The 19,879-nt window shown below is 38.2% G+C and overlaps 1 protein-coding gene and 1 long non-coding RNA gene across 3 annotated transcripts; one reads left to right on the top strand and one right to left on the bottom strand.

Annotated features, from left to right (window-relative positions):
* Positions 1 to 6,444: 6,444 nt before the first annotated feature.
* On the top strand, positions 6,445 to 11,780 carry LOC112567064. The gene is made up of 2 exons (XM_025243583.1): positions 6,445 to 6,694; positions 7,871 to 11,780. Exon 2 carries the CDS (start codon positions 8,206 to 8,208, stop codon positions 10,372 to 10,374), a length of 2,169 nt encoding a protein of 722 aa, XP_025099368.1. The 5' UTR covers positions 6,445 to 6,694; positions 7,871 to 8,205; the 3' UTR covers positions 10,375 to 11,780.
* A 2,211-nt stretch (positions 11,781 to 13,991) lies between these two features.
* Positions 13,992 to 19,588, bottom strand: LOC112574554. Of its 2 annotated transcripts, XR_003101458.1 has the most exons (3): positions 18,778 to 19,588; positions 16,349 to 18,405; positions 13,992 to 15,943 (listed from the first exon to the last, which is right to left on the bottom strand). It is a non-coding gene; the product is annotated as an uncharacterized LOC112574554 (long non-coding RNA). The 2 variants fall into 2 exon arrangements; XR_003101457.1 differs by having other exon boundaries at positions 13,992 to 18,405; positions 18,778 to 19,565.
* Between the last annotated feature and the right edge of the window lie 291 nt (positions 19,589 to 19,879).

Raw genomic sequence — 19,879 nt, 5'->3', positions numbered from 1 at the left:
TGTGGTTGTTTGAACTTTGTGAGAGAGAGATAAAGTGTGTGTGGAGGGGGGCGAAGTAAAGCGTACGAGAGTGTGTGTATAGGTGGTGGTGGTGGTGTGTATGGGAGAGACAGAAAGATAAAATAACTGCAGTGGATGGACGTGGAAGGTCTCAGTGACATTATCACCATCCTTCACTGTCTATTTTTAGCCTTAGCACTCAACGATCTCAGTAAGTTCAAATAACATCTATTCAGCGACATAACTTTCAATTCTCAGCCCTACCTGTCTTCAAGAATACCTGACCATCAAATTTTTGTATATATATATGTAGCATCAAATTGATATTTTGTCTCCTGATAGAAAAAGATTTCTGAACGGTCACCAAGTACAAGGTGACAAGATCATTTATCTTATGGATATATTTATTAGAAAAAGTGACAATATTCTCGTCCTGTGGTTCCTAATCTCATGTCTGAAGGGAAGAAGTCGGCACAATGAAGCTGAGACCGGACATCCGTGACGTCACTAGCAAACCTCGATAACGAGCGCATTGTTTGCAAACTCGGGTTCGTAACGGACAGATTTCCGCAGTTTCTGTCATCAGGAACAATACTGGCACAAGTCCGGTACATTGAGTACATGTCATGTGACACTCTCCAATGGTTTCCAAGCTGAAAATGTTGGTGTAAGAGTCCTCGTTATCGAGATGGAGTGTAAGGCTGGACCTACCAACTAACACACGTGTGACCAGCCTGCAGCTTGAGAGTTGGCTGTCCTGTCATCCTTTTCCCAATCATCCATTTCAGTTTTGTTTCTGTTATAATTTCTTAATGACAGGTATGATGTTTATTAGGCAGGACTTACACTTGTGATTTTACATCTGAAATTACTGAAAGTTTCTTTTCAAAGCAGCTTTGACATATTAATATACATCGAGCTGTGCCACGTGGCATATTGCGGGATATGCAAATGAAGGACATTACTCTCCTGAAAGACAACCATCTCCGTGTCTGGTGTCAAAGGTGTTGTATGATTGTCACCTCTGCAAAGATGCCTGCGTGGCTGGTCGTACTCTCAACTGGGTCAGTAGCTGTGTACATACATAACACTCTGAACAGGTGCCAGATGCTGTGCGGCAAAAACACCCTCAGGTGGATTAAAAATATAAGCATGATGCACACACACACGTGTTGTACTCTTCTTAGGAGCATTTAGTTATGTTTAAAGTCTGGATGTGTGTGAGATAAAACTTCTGTTGTGACACCAGAGCATAATCCTATATTCTGTTAAAGGATATCTAATAAAGTCTAATTCATTTACTATTTCCTCGGAAACTTATATATAATGTTTCTTAAAAAGTAACATCGCCTTGTCTAAAACTGTCTTATCATTATCGTATAAAGACTCATTACAGACTTTAGTAATGTGTAAAGGGTATTTTCCTAACTGTACTCAGCACATGCTCCACATGAATACAAATATTAGTTTACTTCCTTGCCGACTCCACTTTGTACAAACAATACTTGCACCTTCCTTGTAAATGCTGAATGTTAACTCATGCACACCTAAACCCGCAGTTTATGAATATTAAACCACTGATCACGTATCAGCTAAAATAATGTCATCTGCACTTACATTGTCTAATGAAGTACATGTACTCTGCTTGGCTGTTATGTCCCTTACTGCTCCTACATTCCTATGTCTTTGAAATGAAGATGAACATACCCTGTGGTGCAATGACAATGATGAATTCATTAACGATTCCATGTTTGTAGTTGGAAAATGTTTGTCAGCGTACACTTGATTTTCTAATTTAACCTCAAAGCATTCGATGATCACAGTCACCTCTCTTTTAAAATTTTCTTGGACACAAGTTGTCATTGTCAGGATTATGATCCTGATTTGCATATGCAACGTGAATAAGCTTAGTATCTTTATATCGATAAATCGTCAACACATTAATTCATATCATATCTCAGTTTGAGACTTGATCTGCACCAGAACTATAGTTTTACCGAGATGTAAGGGACAAATAAAAATATAACAAGTTTTCAGTCTTAATCCAGAAACGAATGAAACGACGCACATTTGTAATTTACGCTAATATTTTATTTAATGAAATCTTCAAAGAACACAGTCAAATTAGACTAGGCAAATCGACACAGAATTGCATGTTGATGCAAAGACGAAACATAATATAAGGGACTGTACTCGGAATTTATATTAGTAAAAGTCATTGCCTCCCCTGAACACGTTAGCGACCATTGCAATAAAACAGGTAAAACACAGGTGAACGTGACACTAACACCGCTCAAGTAATTCTAAAAAAAAAAAAAGCGAACAAAAAAATCCTCTGATTCAACAGTCTCATTATAAAGAACAACAATTTTACTTAAATTATATTAAATAAAAATCGTATTTGGATCATAATCCCTTATGTACAAAAACACACTTTTACTGGATAAATTGTCTAAAATAAAAATATGGCTTGAAATAAAGACAGAATAGATCCCGTGCCTAAATACTTTTACAATGTCACAGGTTATTTTGCTATACAACCATTTTGTATTTATTTTGTTTGCCATTTTTGACAACTTAATTAATTTTATTTGATTGCAGTTTGTTTGACACAGAGCCGTAACGTTCATTCTTAAAAATATAATGACTGAGCACATCAATTTTTTTCTTGCTCACATGTGATAAAGAACCACTCCCATCCCCTTTCCGGTTGCAGTTTTAAAAACAGTCAGTCAGTGCACACATCTGCAATATACCTGGGAGAGAAAATATCTAAGGAGTACATTGAGTACTTACACCTTCAATATAAATAAAGACATAATTTAGCAGAAGTTTTTAAAATCCTTTTTAAGCAATTTTCATTTGAGAGGGACAGTGAAAAATACATAAATATTTAAAAACACACAATGACTAAACATCAAGCATATAAATGCCGAAATATAGTGGACGGTAAAAAGGCCCTGACTTGAAAAACCATGTAAGATTATATATTTTGCATAACTTAAAGTCTGCTTGGTTGATCGTATATATACATCAAAATATAGATTGCTTTTATCGCTCATAAAAATGTTGATATGAAGACTAGAAGACTTTAGCAACGACTAGTTCTGAAAGGGTAGTATATCTTTTTTTTGAACTATAAATCATTTGTTTTTTTATCACACTGGTTTGTTTTTTTATTTTAAAAATATACACTGTCAAGACTCCCTCTGACTTGTAAACAACACATTGACCATCATTTAACAAATGCTCGTGTTGATAAAATGGAAAAGAACACAGTAAATGTATATAAATACATTTAACAAGTAAGAAATTAATAACATTGTAAGCTAAACAAACAACATTTACAATGTCTTCCTTACTCTTAGGTACTCACTTTAGTGAGATAACAACTGTAAAATATATATCAAAAACAGAAAGCAATTAATGGTATGAACAACACATGATAATTAGGATACCTTGTATTTTCCTACTTACATTGCTCAGGGCTTGTAATCATGGATATTTAAAATATTGATATGTCACATGTATCCGCAAAACAGATTTTTTTTTCCTGAAAATACTCCTCCGGGTTGACGGAAGTAAGTGACAGTGTTAAAGACTAAACAGTACGAATAAAGTATGAGATTCAACATAAAATTTTCAATGAAACAAGACAATAATATTTTATGTGTACTTGTCAATGTCTAGTATACACGTTCAATTATTTGTGAGATTAACTGCTATAATCCTCCTTCAGCAGCCTGCAACTCTTTCTCTCCACGTCGATCCTTGTTAATGTACTGACGAAGACACTGCTAGATGGAGTCACGGGTCACTGGATGACAGAATTCATACCCAGGTCCTAGTCCCTTGCCAAGAGGAGACGACCTCATGTATCTGCAGACGGAGAATGTACACACGTGAAGTTATGGGCCTTAGTGTAGCTGCTGGCTTTACTCACTCAACCTTCACAGTATTCACGGCACTCCATGCGAAGGCACACTCTTGAATTGAGCAAAGTCTGAACAATAATTCAACAATCAAAGTTGTCAGTTTATAAACTACGAGTACTTCTAGAATGTTTCTTAGAAAAAGCTGTATAGCATGCTACTAAAAACACAAGGTCGTAAAATGTGGTCTCCACTAAGCAACGGAATCCCCCTCTGAAACTTAATATTCCTTGTTTTTGTTTTTTGTTTTTTTTTACAGTTACAAAGCGGTGACGCTTAATAGAATCATGCATTATTATTATGAAAAAATCATATGTATCTTAGTACTGACCTAAACTCGTCTCTTGGACACGCCATTGTTCTTGACCTTTGTCCCGGAGACTGTAGAAACCGTCGACTGACGAGACGACCTTACTTCAGTCCTTGATGACAGCAGCGACTGTAGCAACTCAGACGATGACTTTGGATGAGGCGCCACGAGCCACCTGCCACGAGCCAGACGGCGAACAAGGATGACAACAACATATCCACCAGCAACAGCCCCACAACCCGCCAGCACCGTCAGGGTGGCGTCGTGTGTGTGCTCGTATGTCTGCCACACGGTCAAGGCCGTGACAACCAGCCACATCAAGACCAGGACAACAATGATCACAATTAGAATAAATAGTTTAAGTACCTCCATCACTATCCCCACTGTTAGTGTGTAGAGCAATATGAAAATTTCCATCACAAAATCTGTGGCATCCATTCTCACCCTGACCGGTTTTCGCCTCTGGAAATATGCACGATCTGAACTCCACCTCTGCAGGAAGTGAAAGGTAAATTCTTTTTATACTCGCCCACGTCTTTCCTAATCAATGTATCGTAGGTGGCTGTAAATACCACAAATTTAAAGACAGAGAATTCCCGCTGAGTAGATCGCCGCCTTCAATCTACACAAGGTCCAACAGTCCTCAGAGGAGTTTGCTGGCTACTTAATGACACCTTTCTTTGTCCTAACATCCTAACGAGCTCTACGACTGACGAAGTTAACATTTATATAGCGAATATTCTATAGTACTGCCATCTTGTACGGTCAAAAAGAGAACCTGTTCAAGGCCAGGCGGTTTCTGGGAACATAACTACAGATGTACCCGGTGTACAATCAGGCTTCAAGTTTTTTCACAATACCAGAAATATCTCTTGTCTATAACGTGAGGTGTCTCATAATGCAATACATTCCCATACATGATGTGTGTGGTCTTTATAGTTCTACTTTTGTTTGTTTTGTTTTGGTTGGACTTATTCAGAAGTGTTTGCTGAATGGTAAGCTGACCTGGATGAAACTGAAATTATTATATAACCCAACCACACCTAAAAAGATCAACAGCATCCTTTAAAATCTTTCCACATGGAGCCTCTTCTTGCCATTTCTTGCCGTACCTGCCGACATCTTGTTACATCTTGTCGGATGATTCTAACTCTGAGTGTCCTGTGTCTCCTACAAACGCCATGTGAGCGCTGAAGTCCGAGGCATACAGATGCACAGATTAAAGAACAAACATCTCCTTTACCCATCACCCCCTTCTTTGCTGAAAGCTGTAACACATTCACACAGCCATCGTATTTAATCAAGTAAACTTTAATGGTTGTTCCACGCTGTTCTACAAGTGCCTTGAGTCACAATGAGCTTAAACTGAACTTTTCTGTGCTGGTCGTGAATACTCTGTGATGTAGCCAGTATACCTTGCTCGAAGTATCTACAGTTCTCACATGAAACTTATTTTCAATGAATTTATTAACATTTGCTCGAAACGTTTACCAAACATTTTGATGAAAATATACCAGTTATTTACAATAAAGCATTCGTTATACTGTTTCAGTTCGTCTTCAATGTATAATATATAGAACCTTCTTAACATCCATATAAAGACAGCATTAATAATTTTTTAATTTATTTGAACAGATATTCACTTAATCGGATAAACAGTACACCCTGTATTTATACAGTTTTCATCTACTTTTCAAAGGTGACAAGGTACTTTACGAGATCAAACCGAATCTGATAATATCTACAATCGCTTTCTGGGGGGGGGGGGTGGTTCCATGGAAACAGATTTAGTTTGAACAGTTAAGCAGGACCTTGCTTTTATTGTGGTAGCCTCTCTGTCTCGCTAACAATATTGTAGTAAGAAGTACAGTAGATATAGTCTTAGTTTACAAAAAGTAGATAAATACATAACAAATTAACAAGTCAATAATTGGCCGGAGGAACAGAATGAAGTTATAAGAGGAATATAATAAAACCATAAAACCAGGGAGTGGGTGGGTTACTTTAATCAAAAGGTGAGAACTGGAAAGGGGAGTAATTCTTAAGATCAGACTAAGCCTTGACATTAATACCTTATGTATGACCAGATTATTCTCAGAATGTGAATAGACAGCTACACAGGGACTGCCCGTTGAGGTAGACTGTCGACTTCAGTCGTCACGGAGGTAGCTAGCCTTTACTCGTCCCGCTGTTGCTAAGGAGTGAACTCTACAGCTGACAGTGTAAACAGTCAACTAGCGAATATTCTGTTGTCATTTCATCTGGGAAAGTCATAGAAGACAATTTACAGGAGCTTTTGACTTACCGTGACATCAGTCCTTGTCTTACCATAAAGTTTTAAGTTCATAATTCTAGAAATTGCTGTCGGGAACTTCTCCGCTCAAACCGATCGACCACCTTCGATCTCTGATCTGAGTAAATAGAAAGATGGCGACTCAGCAAGGTGTCACAGGTAAGTCTCTCACCAGTTGTCATAGTAGTCTACGATATATTAATGCCCTTTCCTACTGCAGGAACTATTTACATACTAATGGTTTTAGGTCTTGAATAGTGTACACAATGTAAGTACACAAAGTTCACAAGCAATAAAAATGACAACATCGCCATGTTACCGAGTTCTCGGGTTTCCGGACTAATGCATGCTCACAGTCTCGTCAATGTTTGCTTTTATTTTATGCTAACATTAATAGGATAAAATAGCTAACCAGTAATCTTCTGGCTCTGGGCTAACACTGATTAACAGTGGTATAACGACATTAAACGTTCATTTTGCTGCCATTTTTACATCTCATTACTGCTGTTGAATTGTAGTAAAGTGCAGATTTTAATGATTAGGCAAATCTCAATGTAAGATACTATTTTCCAAAGTCAAAGTTAATACAAACCTCTCCATGCACGGACATCAACACCACAGATTGTGTATAGATATGCTTACGAATATGGATATGCCAGTGGAAGAGCTCGGACCATATCTTAATTAATGGTGTAGAAGCGTGAGGTCACAAGACTAACTTGTTTTTGTTTGGTGCTATTTGTAGTCCTGTATTCTAAAGACGGAATTGGGCTGTTTGCCCAGAATAATTTGGGAGAGTATCTTGCAACAAGCTTTACTCTATCATTCGAAAAAATGCCCCCCTGTACTCCTTTAATAGAAATGTCTCTGGATTTGACGTTGACACGTGGACAATCATAAATTTAAAGCTTCTCTTCTTATTCTATTTGTTTGCTTAACTAACGTGATCAGACAGTCCCTTTAGATATGTTTTAATTATTAATATTGTCATCATTAAAGGTAAACTGTGCAACTTTGTCCGATTGCATCAAACAAGTGGTTTCTTTTATTACTCAGTACCCTTGAAAATAGTTCTCAGTGTCAAAAATATTGTTTACCCTTATCTATCGGCATCAACATACTGAGTTACCCACGAGGACCTACCATTCTAACCTACTCTTTCATTGAGGTCTGTATGGGCTTTATTCTAGTTAACTATTTTGTTCATATTGTATCTAGATATTATGGCTGTTGTGGAGATTTAAGATGTTACATTCCTTTGCGCATGAACTGTGTGGGTATTATTTTAATTAGTTATAAAAAATGGTTTACATAATTATAATTTCTTTGTCGTAGAAATGTGATCAGCTGTAAGCAAGTGCTGAACCACCAAAGCAAGACAGCAGTCCTACCAGACAGTAAGAAAACTGAAGAAATATCCAGACACAGCTGTGTCCTGACTGTCACAAAAAGGCTTTCTGATTACCCTGTATCCTGCAACCCAGGCTGAAGACCATAGACATACTCCTATAAGGTCTGCGAGAAAATTAATAATTTGGCTAAAATTTTGTGTTCTTATTGGATTTCCAATAGCAAAAAAATTCTTTAGATTACATAATAGAGATTAATATTGACCTTTTTAAAGACCATCTTCAATGTGCGAAGTGCATATTTTTAGGTTCTAATCTTAAATGCTCACCAAAATGAAACCATTCATAAAAGTGTGTCTGTGCTTCATGAGTCTTTATGTCGCAAAACATGTGATTTTTAACCAATCGTTGAACAAATACGATGATGATTTAAACACTATCAACCATTTCTCTAAGAACTTTGAGTTACTTTTTCTATTTTTTCTATGTTACTCAAGGTTGTTTCTATGTTGGTTTCTATGCAAGGTTGGTCAGTTTTATGTACAGTGGGGCCCCGTGAGGTTATCTGTTTATTTGATCTTCCTGTGCTTGTTTTCTTACGTGTTTGTTGTTATAATTCTTGATGCCACTGTTCTGGGAATTTGGAATGTTTTCAAGTCAGAAATTGTTCGTCGTTTCGAAGACAACATCATTTACTTAGATGGTTTTCAACTCCGACCCACAATTTACAGGCCGACAAACATTGATACTTCGATCTTCTACTCGTATTATTACAAAGGAGAAGATGTTCTGTTGACCTGTCTTGGTACTGTCACTGGAAGTTCAAAAAGTCTGGAAAAAGATATTAATGTGATTTGGCTTAGAAATGGAAAACCACTTACTTCGTCAACTCGCTTTCACCTAACTCTGAATGTCACAGAATCAACAAAAAATGACGATTTTGCGCAATCAGCATCAAAGCATACACAGAGAAAATATACTGTGTTAGCAACACTTACATTATACTTCCTGGACTCCGATGGATTTGGAAACTACACATGCAATATTGTACAAAGGATACAAGTGTCAGCTCTTAAAAAAGTAACGCATAACACATCAGGAGAAATGTATGTTGGTATTCTTAACTCTACTGAAGAAAGAAAAGAAGTTGCTTGCGAAATATTGAGCTATCATAAAACAAAAAAAAGCTTTGAAGACAAGCCTTTTTTTGTGAAAGAGAAGTACGCAACGGCAAAGTTCGCGATTGTTGAAATTCCTCGTAGACAAATAACCATAACTGCGCAGCCAGGAGCTTTTCTTATATACAGAGCCCAGTACAGATATCGGAGTGAAAGCTATGAAGACGTTTCTACAGAGTATTTCATAAACGGAGAATCAGCTGAAGGGGGAGTATGCAGAGGACCCTTTAAAGGATGCTCTAAGCTTTTGCTGCTGTACTTGTATTTAAATTTCGAATTCTTCTCGCTGGGTCCGTTTAGTCAAAATAACGATAGAGAAAGTTATTCAGAAAAAGTGAAATCTTCTGAGTATCGCCAATGTGTATGTACCAAGACTTATGGACGTCACACTACTCACTATGTACGTCACTTTTACAACGTCCATAAAGGCAAATACGAACTTCTGGAGGCTAAACATCCCGACGAATTGATTGTGCTTCCTCGTGAGCAGAACATGTTAAACTTCTTTCAACAGAACATAACTTTTAATGAAACTTTTGAGTCTCTTCCTCCAGAGGTAATGCATTTCGTAAAAATGGCAGCAAAAGGAGAAGAAAATGTGTTTGATTTATGCGAAAGCTTTCTTATTGGAACAATGGTGGGTTTATTTGTCTCCGTGCTATGGATCCTCTGTCTGCTTATTCAATGGATAGGAAAATATGCTGGAAGATGCATTCTTAACCAGCCACTTCCATGTCTAAGGCACAGAGAGGTCGATAGAACAGACGACACCGGCGATGCACGTTATAATTTTGATATCTTGATATCTCACTCAGAATGGGATACAGAAATAGTTGTCGGTCGAATTCTACCCGTGTTACGTGCTCGTGGACAAAGAACGTGTTCATCGGAGCTGGACATCCCACCCAATTTGCCAGTAACATTAGCTCTGTCCACAGCCGTCGAACACAGCGCTCGTTACATTATTATCTGGTCCAAAGAATATTCGAAAGACAAGTTGAAGCAAAATCTGGAGGTAGGTATGATTAGCAGCGTCGCAATTGATAGGAATATGCCACCTCAGACGGCTTTACTTGTAATCAAGAATGACCACTCTCAGCTTCCTTCTTGGTTGACACCGTTTGAAGTCCATGACTGGACAACAACGACTTTATCTAGAGATGACCAGCTGCGCAGACTGTCCAGATGGGTGCAGAAGGGCAACAAACAAAACGCAAAAGGGCAATTCCTCGATATTTGCAGCATTTCTTTGCCTTTTATTATCCTCTTTCTTTTTGTTATATTTTTCCTTGCCATCTGGCATACCGTTTGACGTATCTTTTGAAGATACAGTATATCGATTGGGTCTGGTGGTTTATTTTTCAAATTAAAACTATCATTTGTAAATAAAGCATATTCATTACTTATAGTTACAGTTTCACTCAAAGATCTTTTTGCATTTATAAAACGACTCTTCTCTTCATATGTAATGAATTTGATTTAATATTGTACATTTTTATTATGAATATTTCTTATGCAAGAATTATATGCTTCGTTATTCACGATGATGACAATGACAACGATAATGAGCTATTCTTACACTCAAGACTATGTACACTCGTTTCAATGAAAGCGAGAAACACTTCCTCAAACTATTCCATAAATAAGAATCATCTGAAAAAGGGGCGTGCGAAGGATTTTTCAAAGGGTGCTCAACGTTTTTGCTATTGTGCTTTTATTTTACTTATAGAACTTTTCCTTCATTTTAGTTCTTTCGATGTTACTTTGGCCTCTTGAAAAACTGAAAAATTACCTTCATTATCACTGTATCACTGTGTGTGTGAGTGTGTGTGTGTGTGTGTGCATCGATACTTACGGACGTCACAACCTTCACTATCTATGTCTTACTTACTATGCCGGAAAATGTGTAACAATGAACGTTTTGTACCTCGATGAATGTATCGTGCTGCCTCGAGAGCAGGATTCATTAAACTTATTAATCTTATAAACAGTATCAATTTCAGCTTTGTTGACAAATATTTACCGTAGAGATCGTTACATTATCATCTTGCCCTTGGAATATTTCAATTACATGATTGGAGACAACGTTAGTTGTTCCAAAATACTTCCTGGGTCGTCTTGGTTCATTGTTAAGCTTTATGACCAATCTACTTCCTTGCACTACAGCATCTGACTGGACGACTTCTTTTCACAGATGTCATCAATGACTCCGATTTCCAGATAAACAAGATACGTAATGTGGTTATCTCTTTATTACAAAATGCTTATTCCTTTATTGTCTTATTCTGAAGGGCGCGAGTTTTTTTCCCATATTAAAATTCTTTGAATCACCATCCCTTTTAGTGCCTTGTTAATGATGTACATTTCATTTTTGTCAAATATTTATAATGCACTCTTGTGCAAGAACATTGCACTCATTATGTAAGATGACAATTTAGTTGTGAAAGTGGTAATCAATCCACAATTTCTGGACGTTGTCATCTTCATAGCTGTCATCCTAGTTAAAATTATGTATCAACAGTAGCATTACTATCATTTGTAACGATGTTTGAGCTGTACACTGTATGACCATGTCACTCCCTGTCAAAACATGTTGTGTTCTCTAATCCGTTGGCATCATTTTGAAATATCTCTTGGCATAAATTCTTAAAATGTTTTTGAAATCTTTTTATGTATTGAAATTCATACATAAAATACAACAAACTTATTTTCTTTAAACAAAATCCGTGGTCTTTATTATGTTTAGTGTCTCATAACTGCTTATAATTATTGCCTAGACATTTAACATTCCTTCGCTGAAAATGGATTCTTCGTGGATGATTTCATTTCTCTTACTACAATGTAACAAGTTTTAGAGACTACAGACATCTTTGACTGACGAGACGACATTACTCCAACACTTGAGGACCTTAAGGGTAGCAACAACTGTACCACATCAGTCGATGACGATGGCGCAGATCTGACGACGCCACAATCCAGACGCCGAACACGGATGATGATAACATATCCACCAGCAACAGCCCCACAACCCACTGCACTGTCAGGGCGTCGTCGTGTGTGCGCTCGTGTCTGCTACACGGTCAAGGCCTCGAAAACGAGACAGAAAGATAAAATAACAGCAATGAGAGGACGCAAAAGGTCTCGGTGACACGGTCGCCATCGTTCACTGTCTATTTTTATCCTTAGTTTTCGACGATCTACGTAAGTCCAAATAACATTTATTAAGCGATAAAACTTAACTTTCAATTCTCAGCCCTACCTGTATTTCCAATTTCAGTTTTGTTTCTGTTATTATTTCGTCAATGTAAGGTATGACGTTTATTAGGCACGTGTTACATGAGTGATTTTACACCTGAAATTACTGAAAGTTTCTTTTCAAAGCAGCTTTGACATATTAATATACATCGAGCTGTGCCACGTGGCATATTGCATGATATGCAAATGAAGGTCGTTACTCTCCTGAAGGACAACCATCTCCGTGTCTGGTGTCAAAGGTGTTGTATGATTGTCACCTCTGCCGACGATGCCTGCGTGGCTGGTTGTGTTTTCAACTGGGTCAGTAGTTGTGTACATACATAACACTCTCAACAGGTGCGAGATGCTGTGCGGCAAAAACATCCTCAGGGTGGATTAAAAATATAAGCATGATACACACACACACACGTATAATCTTCTTAGGAGCATTTAGTTATGTTTAAAGTCTGGATGTGTGTGAGAGTAAAACTTCTGTTGTGACACCAGAGCATAATCCTATGTTCTGTTAAATGATATCTAATAAAGTCTAATTCATTTACTATTTTCTCGGAAAATTATTTATAATGTTTCACAAAGTAACATCACCTTGTATAAAACTGTCTTATCATTATCGTATAAAGACTCATTAACGACATCACTAATGCGGAAAGGGTATTTTCCTCACTGTACTCAGCACATTCTCCACATGAATACAAATATTAGTTTACTTCCTTGCCGACTCCACTTTGTGCAAACAATAATTGCACCTTCCTGCGTTGTAAATGTGGGATTTTAACTCATGCACACCTAAACCCTCAGTTTATGAATATTAAACCACTGATCACGTATCAGCCAAAATAATGTCATCCGCCCCTATATTGTCTAATGAAGTACTCTGGTTTGCTATTATCAGTGTTGTCCATAGGAATGGGAATCCCATGGGAATCCCATGGGAAACGTCCCATGGGATGGGATGGGATGGGACAGCACACATTTGTATTTCCCATGGTAGTCGATACTTGATATTGCAAAATAAATTTACTGTTATTTCATTCATCAAGGATTTAAATCTTTCCTCTGAATCATCTATTGTATGTGAAGTAGCAGGAATTATAGAACAAAAGCCGAAAAGTGGTTTTCAGTGTTGTCCATTGGATTGTTAATACCATGGGAATCCCATGGGAAACATCCCGTGGGATGGGACGGGATGGGACAGGCATAAATTGCCATGGGATGGGATGGGACGGGATAGAAAAATATGTCCCATGGACAACCCTGGCTATTATGTCCCTCACCGAGCCTACCTTTATACGCCTTTGAAATTAATATGAACATACCATGTGGTGCAATAACAATGATGAATTCATGAACGATTCCATGTTTGTAGTTGGAAAACGTTTGTCAGCGTACTTGAAGATTTTCTAATTTAACCTCAAAGCATTCGATGATCACAGTCACCTCTCTTTTAAAACTTTCTTGGACACAAGCTGTCATTGTCAAGGGTTATGACCCTCATTTGCATATGTAACGTAAATAAGCTTAGCATTTTTATATCGATAAATCGTCAACACATTAATTCATATCTCAGTTTAAGTCTTGATCTGCACCAGAACTATAGTTTCTCCGAGATATAAGGGACAAATAAAAATATCACAAGTTTTCAGTCTTAATCCAGAAACAAATGAAACGACGCACATTTGTAATTTACGGAAATATTTTATTTAACGAATTATTTAAAGAACACAGTAAAATTAGACTAGGCATATCGACAAAGAACTGCATGTTGATGCTAAGACGAAACACAATGTAAGGGACTGTACTCCGAATTTATCTTAGTAAAGGTCATTGCCTCCCCTGAACGCGTTATATACCTTCGCAATAAAACAGGTAAAACACAGGTATACGTGACACTAAAACCGTTCGAGAAATCCTATGTTAAAAAAAACTCCTCGGCTTCAACAGTCTCACTATCAGGATCAACAATTTTACTTAAATTATATTAAATAAAACTCGTATTTAGATCATTATCCCTTATGTACAAAAACATACTTTTACTGGATAAATTGTCTAAAATAAAAAATGGCTTCAAATAAAGACAGAATAAATCCTTTGCCTAAGTACTTTTACAATGTCACAGGTTATTTTGTTATACAACTTTTTTGGTATTTATCTTGTTTTCTATATTTTACATATTATTTTTATTTGATTGCAGTTTGTTTGACACAGAGCCTTTATGCTCATTCTGGAGTACATTGAGTACTTACACCTTGAATATAAATAAAGACATAACTTAGCAGTTCTTTTAATCACTTTTTAAACAATTTTTATTTGAGAGAGATGGTTAATAATACATAAATAATGAATAAACCTACGGCATATAAATGCTGAAATATAGTCTACAGGAAAAAGGCCCTGATTGAAAACGCATGTAAGATCATATATTTTATATATCTTAAAGCCTGCATGGTTGATAGCCATGATTATATATATCATATATATCATCGTATAGATTGTTTCTATCGCTTATAAAAATGTTGCTCTGAAGACTAGAAGACTTCAGCAACAATTAGTTCTGAAAGGGTAACATTTTTTTTAACTATAAATCATTTATTTTTTATCACATTGGTTTGTTTCTTATTGGAAAAATATACACTTTCAAGATTCCCTCGGACTTGTCAATAATATATTTACCATCATTTGACAAATGCTCATGTTGATAAAATGGAAAAGAACATATTAAATTGTATAAATACATTTTGCACGAAAGAAATGATAACATTGTAACCTGAACAAACAACATTTACGATATCTTCCTTACTCTTCGGTACTCAAACGAGTGAAATAACAATTGTAAAATATAAATCAAAAACAGAAAGCAATGGATATTATTAACAACACATGATAATTAAGATACATTGTATTTTCCTACTTATATTGCTCAGCGCTTTTAATCATGATGTTTAAAATATTGGTATGTAACATGTATCAGAAAAACATTTTTTTCCTGAAAATAATCGTGTGTTGACGGCTATCAACGGTTGCCTCGTGTCGTAGGGTTCGTTTTGCATGCAGCATTTTACATAAATATTCTGTCCTCTCGAACACTTTGCAAGGTTGTAGCTCTTCGTGTCGATACTGCATTCGGTTGTGACCAACGGTTACGGGTTGTTGGAGATCAGTTCAAGGTCTCTTGTCGAGAGAAGTCGAAATGGCACAACGCGGGATTGAAAGCACCCAAGCAGATACGGATTATGAACACTCGCTTTCTGTTCTTAACTGACACAAGGAGCGATATATAAAAAAAATATTTGCAAACACAGTGTGCGATGATGGTATCCATCGTCTTCAGCTGTAAACGTTCTCAGAAATAAGTCATAGTGCTCAAGGCTGATCAGTACAAAAATGTATGAGGTTCAGCATAAAATGTTCATTGAAACAAGACAATAATATTTTTGTAATGGTCAATGTCTTATATACGTTCAGTTATTTGTGATATTATAATCCTTCTGCAATAGCTTGCAAATCTTTCTCTCATGTGATCCTGGTTAATGTACTGACGAAGTCACTGCGAGATGGAGTCACGGGTCACTGGATGTCACTGAATTCATACTCAGCTCCTAGTCCCTTGAGGAGACAACCCCATGTGTCTGCAGACGGAGAGTGTACAACAGTGAAGTAATGGGACGAGGTGTAACTGATGGCCTTACTCACTGAACCGTCACAGTTTTCACGGCAGAGCATACGAAGGCATTGTCTTGCTCTGAGCAAAGTCTGACTAATAGTTCAGCAATTAAAACTGTAAATTTATAAACTACCAGTACTTCTAGAATGTTTCTATGACAAACATGTATAACATGCTACTAAAAATACATGTATAAGCTTGTAAAACGTGGTCTCCACTGAGCAACGGTATCACCCGCTGAACTTTATATTCCTCGTTTTTACATCAAATGCTCTTTTCTTTTACGGTTACAAAGCGGTGACGCGCTTAATAACATCACAAGACCGCATTACTATCATGAAAAAAAAATCAGATTTATCTTAGAACTGACCTAAACTCGTTTCTTGGACACGCCATTGTTCTCGACCTTTGTCCCGGAAACTGCAGATGTCGTCAACTGACGAGACGACCTTACTTCAGCACTCAATGACCTTCAGGCAGCAACAACTGTAACACATCAGTCGATGACTTTGGATCAGGCGCCACGAGCCAGAGGTTAAGAGCCAGACGCCGAACAAGGATGATGACGACATATCCACCAGCAACAGCCCCACAACCCACCAGCAGCGTCAGGACGGCGTTGTGTGTGTGCTCGTATGTCTGCCACACGGTCAAGGCCCCGACAACCAGGCACATCAACACCGCGACAGCGACGATCACCATTAGCATCGATTGTTTAACTAACTCCACCACCAGCCCCACTGTTAGTCTGTAGAAAAATATGAAAACTTTCCTTGCAAGATCTTCGACGTCCATTCTCACCCTGACCGGTTTGGCCTCTCGATCTGAAGATGCACGATCTGAACTCGACCTTTGTGAAAGTTAACAGAAACAACGTCTTGTGTCAACAGCAGGAAGTGATAAATAAACTCCTGTTATACTCGCCCTAGTCTTTCCTTATCACATTATCCTAAGTGGCTGTAAATACAAATAGAAAGACGGAATTCCCGCTGAAGTAGATCGCCGCCTTCCATCTACACAAGGTCGAACGGTCCTCAGAGGAGTTAGCTGGGTAGCTTATGTAGCTTATGTACACCTTTCTTTATCCTAACGAACTCTACGACTGACAAAGTTATCATTTATATAGCGAATATTCTATGGTAGTGTCATCTTGTACAGTCAAAAAGAGAACATGTTCAAGGTCAGGCGATTTCTGATGACCTCTCGACAGATGTACCCGGTGTACGATCAGGATTCAAGTTTTTCACACTATCAAAAATATCTCTTGTGTATAGCGAGAGGTTTCTTCTACCTCTATACATTCCCATACATCATGTGTGTGGTCTTTATATTTTTTCTATTGTTTTGTTTTGGTCGTAGTTATACAGAAATTCCCGCTGAATGGTTAACTGACCTGGGTAAAACTGAAATTATTATACAACACAAGCAGACCTGAAAGATGAAGAGAATCCTATAAAATCTTGTCACATGGAGCCACCTCTTCCATTTCTTGCCGTACCTGCCGACATCTTGTGACATCTTGTCGGATATGGCTAAATGTGAGTGTCGTGTGTCTCCGACAAACCCCATCTGAACGCTTAAGTCCGAGGCATACAGATGAACAGATGCCAAGATCAAAGAACACATATCTTTTTTACCCCTAACCCTAACCCTGACCCTAACCCTCACACACACTAACACACACACTGTGCAGACGGCAGTGGGGAGTAATGCAGAGTAGGATGAACAGTACCGTGTGATATGAGATGCCATATTGTGTAATACAGTGTCGTGTGTGTAGTGTAGTGTAGTGTAGTGTAGTGTAGTGTAGTGTAGTGTAGTGTAGTGTAGTGTAGTGTGTAGTGTAGTGTATGGTGTGAGTAGCATGTAGTATGCAGTGAAGGTATTGCAGTCTAGTGTGGAGTACAGACAAATGTACTTTGTGGTGTAATTTAATGTAGGTAGTGCTGTGTATTGTGTGTTAGGTGTTCCTAACTGCATGCAACATTTGTGCATATTAATCATAATTCCTACTCTCCTCAGGACACAACACTATATCTACTGGGTGAATTCCATTCAATATACCATTTCATTTCATTGAAGATCTCGGTACCTGTAAGGCAAACACCGAGGGTATCCGTCGTCTTGAGCTGGATACGGTCTCAGAAATAAGTAATAGTGTTCAAGACCATGGCCAATACCAATAAAGTATGAAACACGACAATGAAAATGTTGATTTAACAATAATATTTTTATTTGTATTGGTCACAGTCTTGTACACGTTCAGTTATTTGTGATATTAACCGCTATGATCTTTCTGCAATAGCCTGCAAAGTCTTTCTCTTCATGTGGTTCCTGGTTCATGTATTGACTTGAGGTCACAGGTCACTGGATGTCACTGAATTCATACCCAACTCTTGTTTCTTGCCAAGAGACGTCCTAGTGTGTCTGCAGACGGAGAATGCACGCAAGTAAAGGAATGACATGTAGTGTCAGTGCTTGCCTTACTCACTGAACCATCACAGTATTCACGCCACAGTCCACCAAAGCATTCTCTTGGTGTGGGCAATGCCTAACCAACAATTGAACAATTAAAATTGTCAATTAATAAACTAGGAGTACTTCTAAAATATTTCTAAGAAAAAGCTGTATGGCATGCTACTGAAAATATAAGCTTTAACACGTGATCACCCGTTAAACTTTATATTAAACGGTTTACTCTTTTCTTTTACAGTTACAAAGCGGCTGCGCGCTTATCATCATCACAGGATCGCGTTACTTTGGTAAAACAAAAAAAATCAGATGTATCTTAGTACTGACCTAAACTCGTTTCTTAGACACTCCATTGTTTTTAACCTTTGTGCCGGAGATCGTCGACTGACGAGACGACCTCACTTCAGCCCTTGATGACCTTGTAGGCAGCAACAACTGTAACACATCAGTCGATGACGTTGGTGGAGACCCGACGACGCCACGAGCCAGACGCCGAAGAAGGACGACAACAACATATCCACCAGCAACAGCCCTACAACCCGCGAGCACCGTCAGGGCGGCGTTGTGTGTGTGCTCGTATGTCTGCCACACGGTGAACGCCGCGACCACCAGCCACGTCAACACCACGACAGCGATGATCACAAATACTGTCAGTAGTTTAACTAACTCCACCGCTAGCCCCACTGTTAGTGTGTAGAAAAAGATGAAAACTTTCCTCACAACATCTGTGACAGCCATTCCCACCTTGACTGGTGTCGCCTCTGGAAGTATGTAGGATCTGAACTCGACCTCCGTTAGTAGAGACAACGTCTTCTGTCAACTGCAGCAACTGCCAAGTAAATTCCGTCGATAATCGCTCGCGTCTTTCCTAATCGCTTTAGTCTTAGTGGCTATTATTAAGCTTCGAGCTTTGTGCGAGAGAGATTTACTTCAAGGAGCGACTAGAACCCTGATCTACGTTCAAGAAATGTTCTCTGGAAGAACTAGAAGCACAAACAATCGCATGCTGTCCATATCTTAGTCACTTCTTTTGTCTTATGCTCTAAAGCTTGGTGTCTTTCGTCTTAGTCAGCATCCTGCGAAATCGTTTGGTTGTTAGTCAAATCAGGGTTACCACCTTGTCAGCAGGTTTGCTGTTAGTGAGTGCAGGAAACTGATTGTAGGATTACACTAATGCCAAGTACGTTTCCGGCCTGTAGATGATAGAAGCATTAATTACTTTGTCATCACAAGCTGTTGATAGCTGTTTGTTTGTGTGTGCGTGTGCGTGTGTGTGTGTGCTCTTGTGTATGTTCTGGCTGTCTGGTGTGTGGATGGCATCAACGTAATGACCCCGTAGCGGCACGTAAAGAAGAGGTCTATCAATGAAGTCGCAACCATCCCGTGTGAAGCACTTGTCGGCACGTGTCAACTGTTAAACTTCCCAAGG

Source organism: Pomacea canaliculata, linkage group LG1 (assembly GCF_003073045.1).
Source record: "Pomacea canaliculata isolate SZHN2017 linkage group LG1, ASM307304v1, whole genome shotgun sequence".
In the NCBI taxonomy this organism is placed as follows: Eukaryota; Metazoa; Mollusca; class Gastropoda; order Architaenioglossa; family Ampullariidae; genus Pomacea; species Pomacea canaliculata.
Note: the sequence above shows the minus strand (reverse complement) of the source record. Positions and strands in the feature narration are given on the sequence as shown.

Bases quoted from the DNA above. Each gene is read 5' to 3' on its own strand.
- LOC112567064 (XM_025243583.1), top strand. From the start codon at position 8,206: ATGCTCACCAAAATGAAACCATTCATAAAAGTGTGTCTGTGCTTCATG.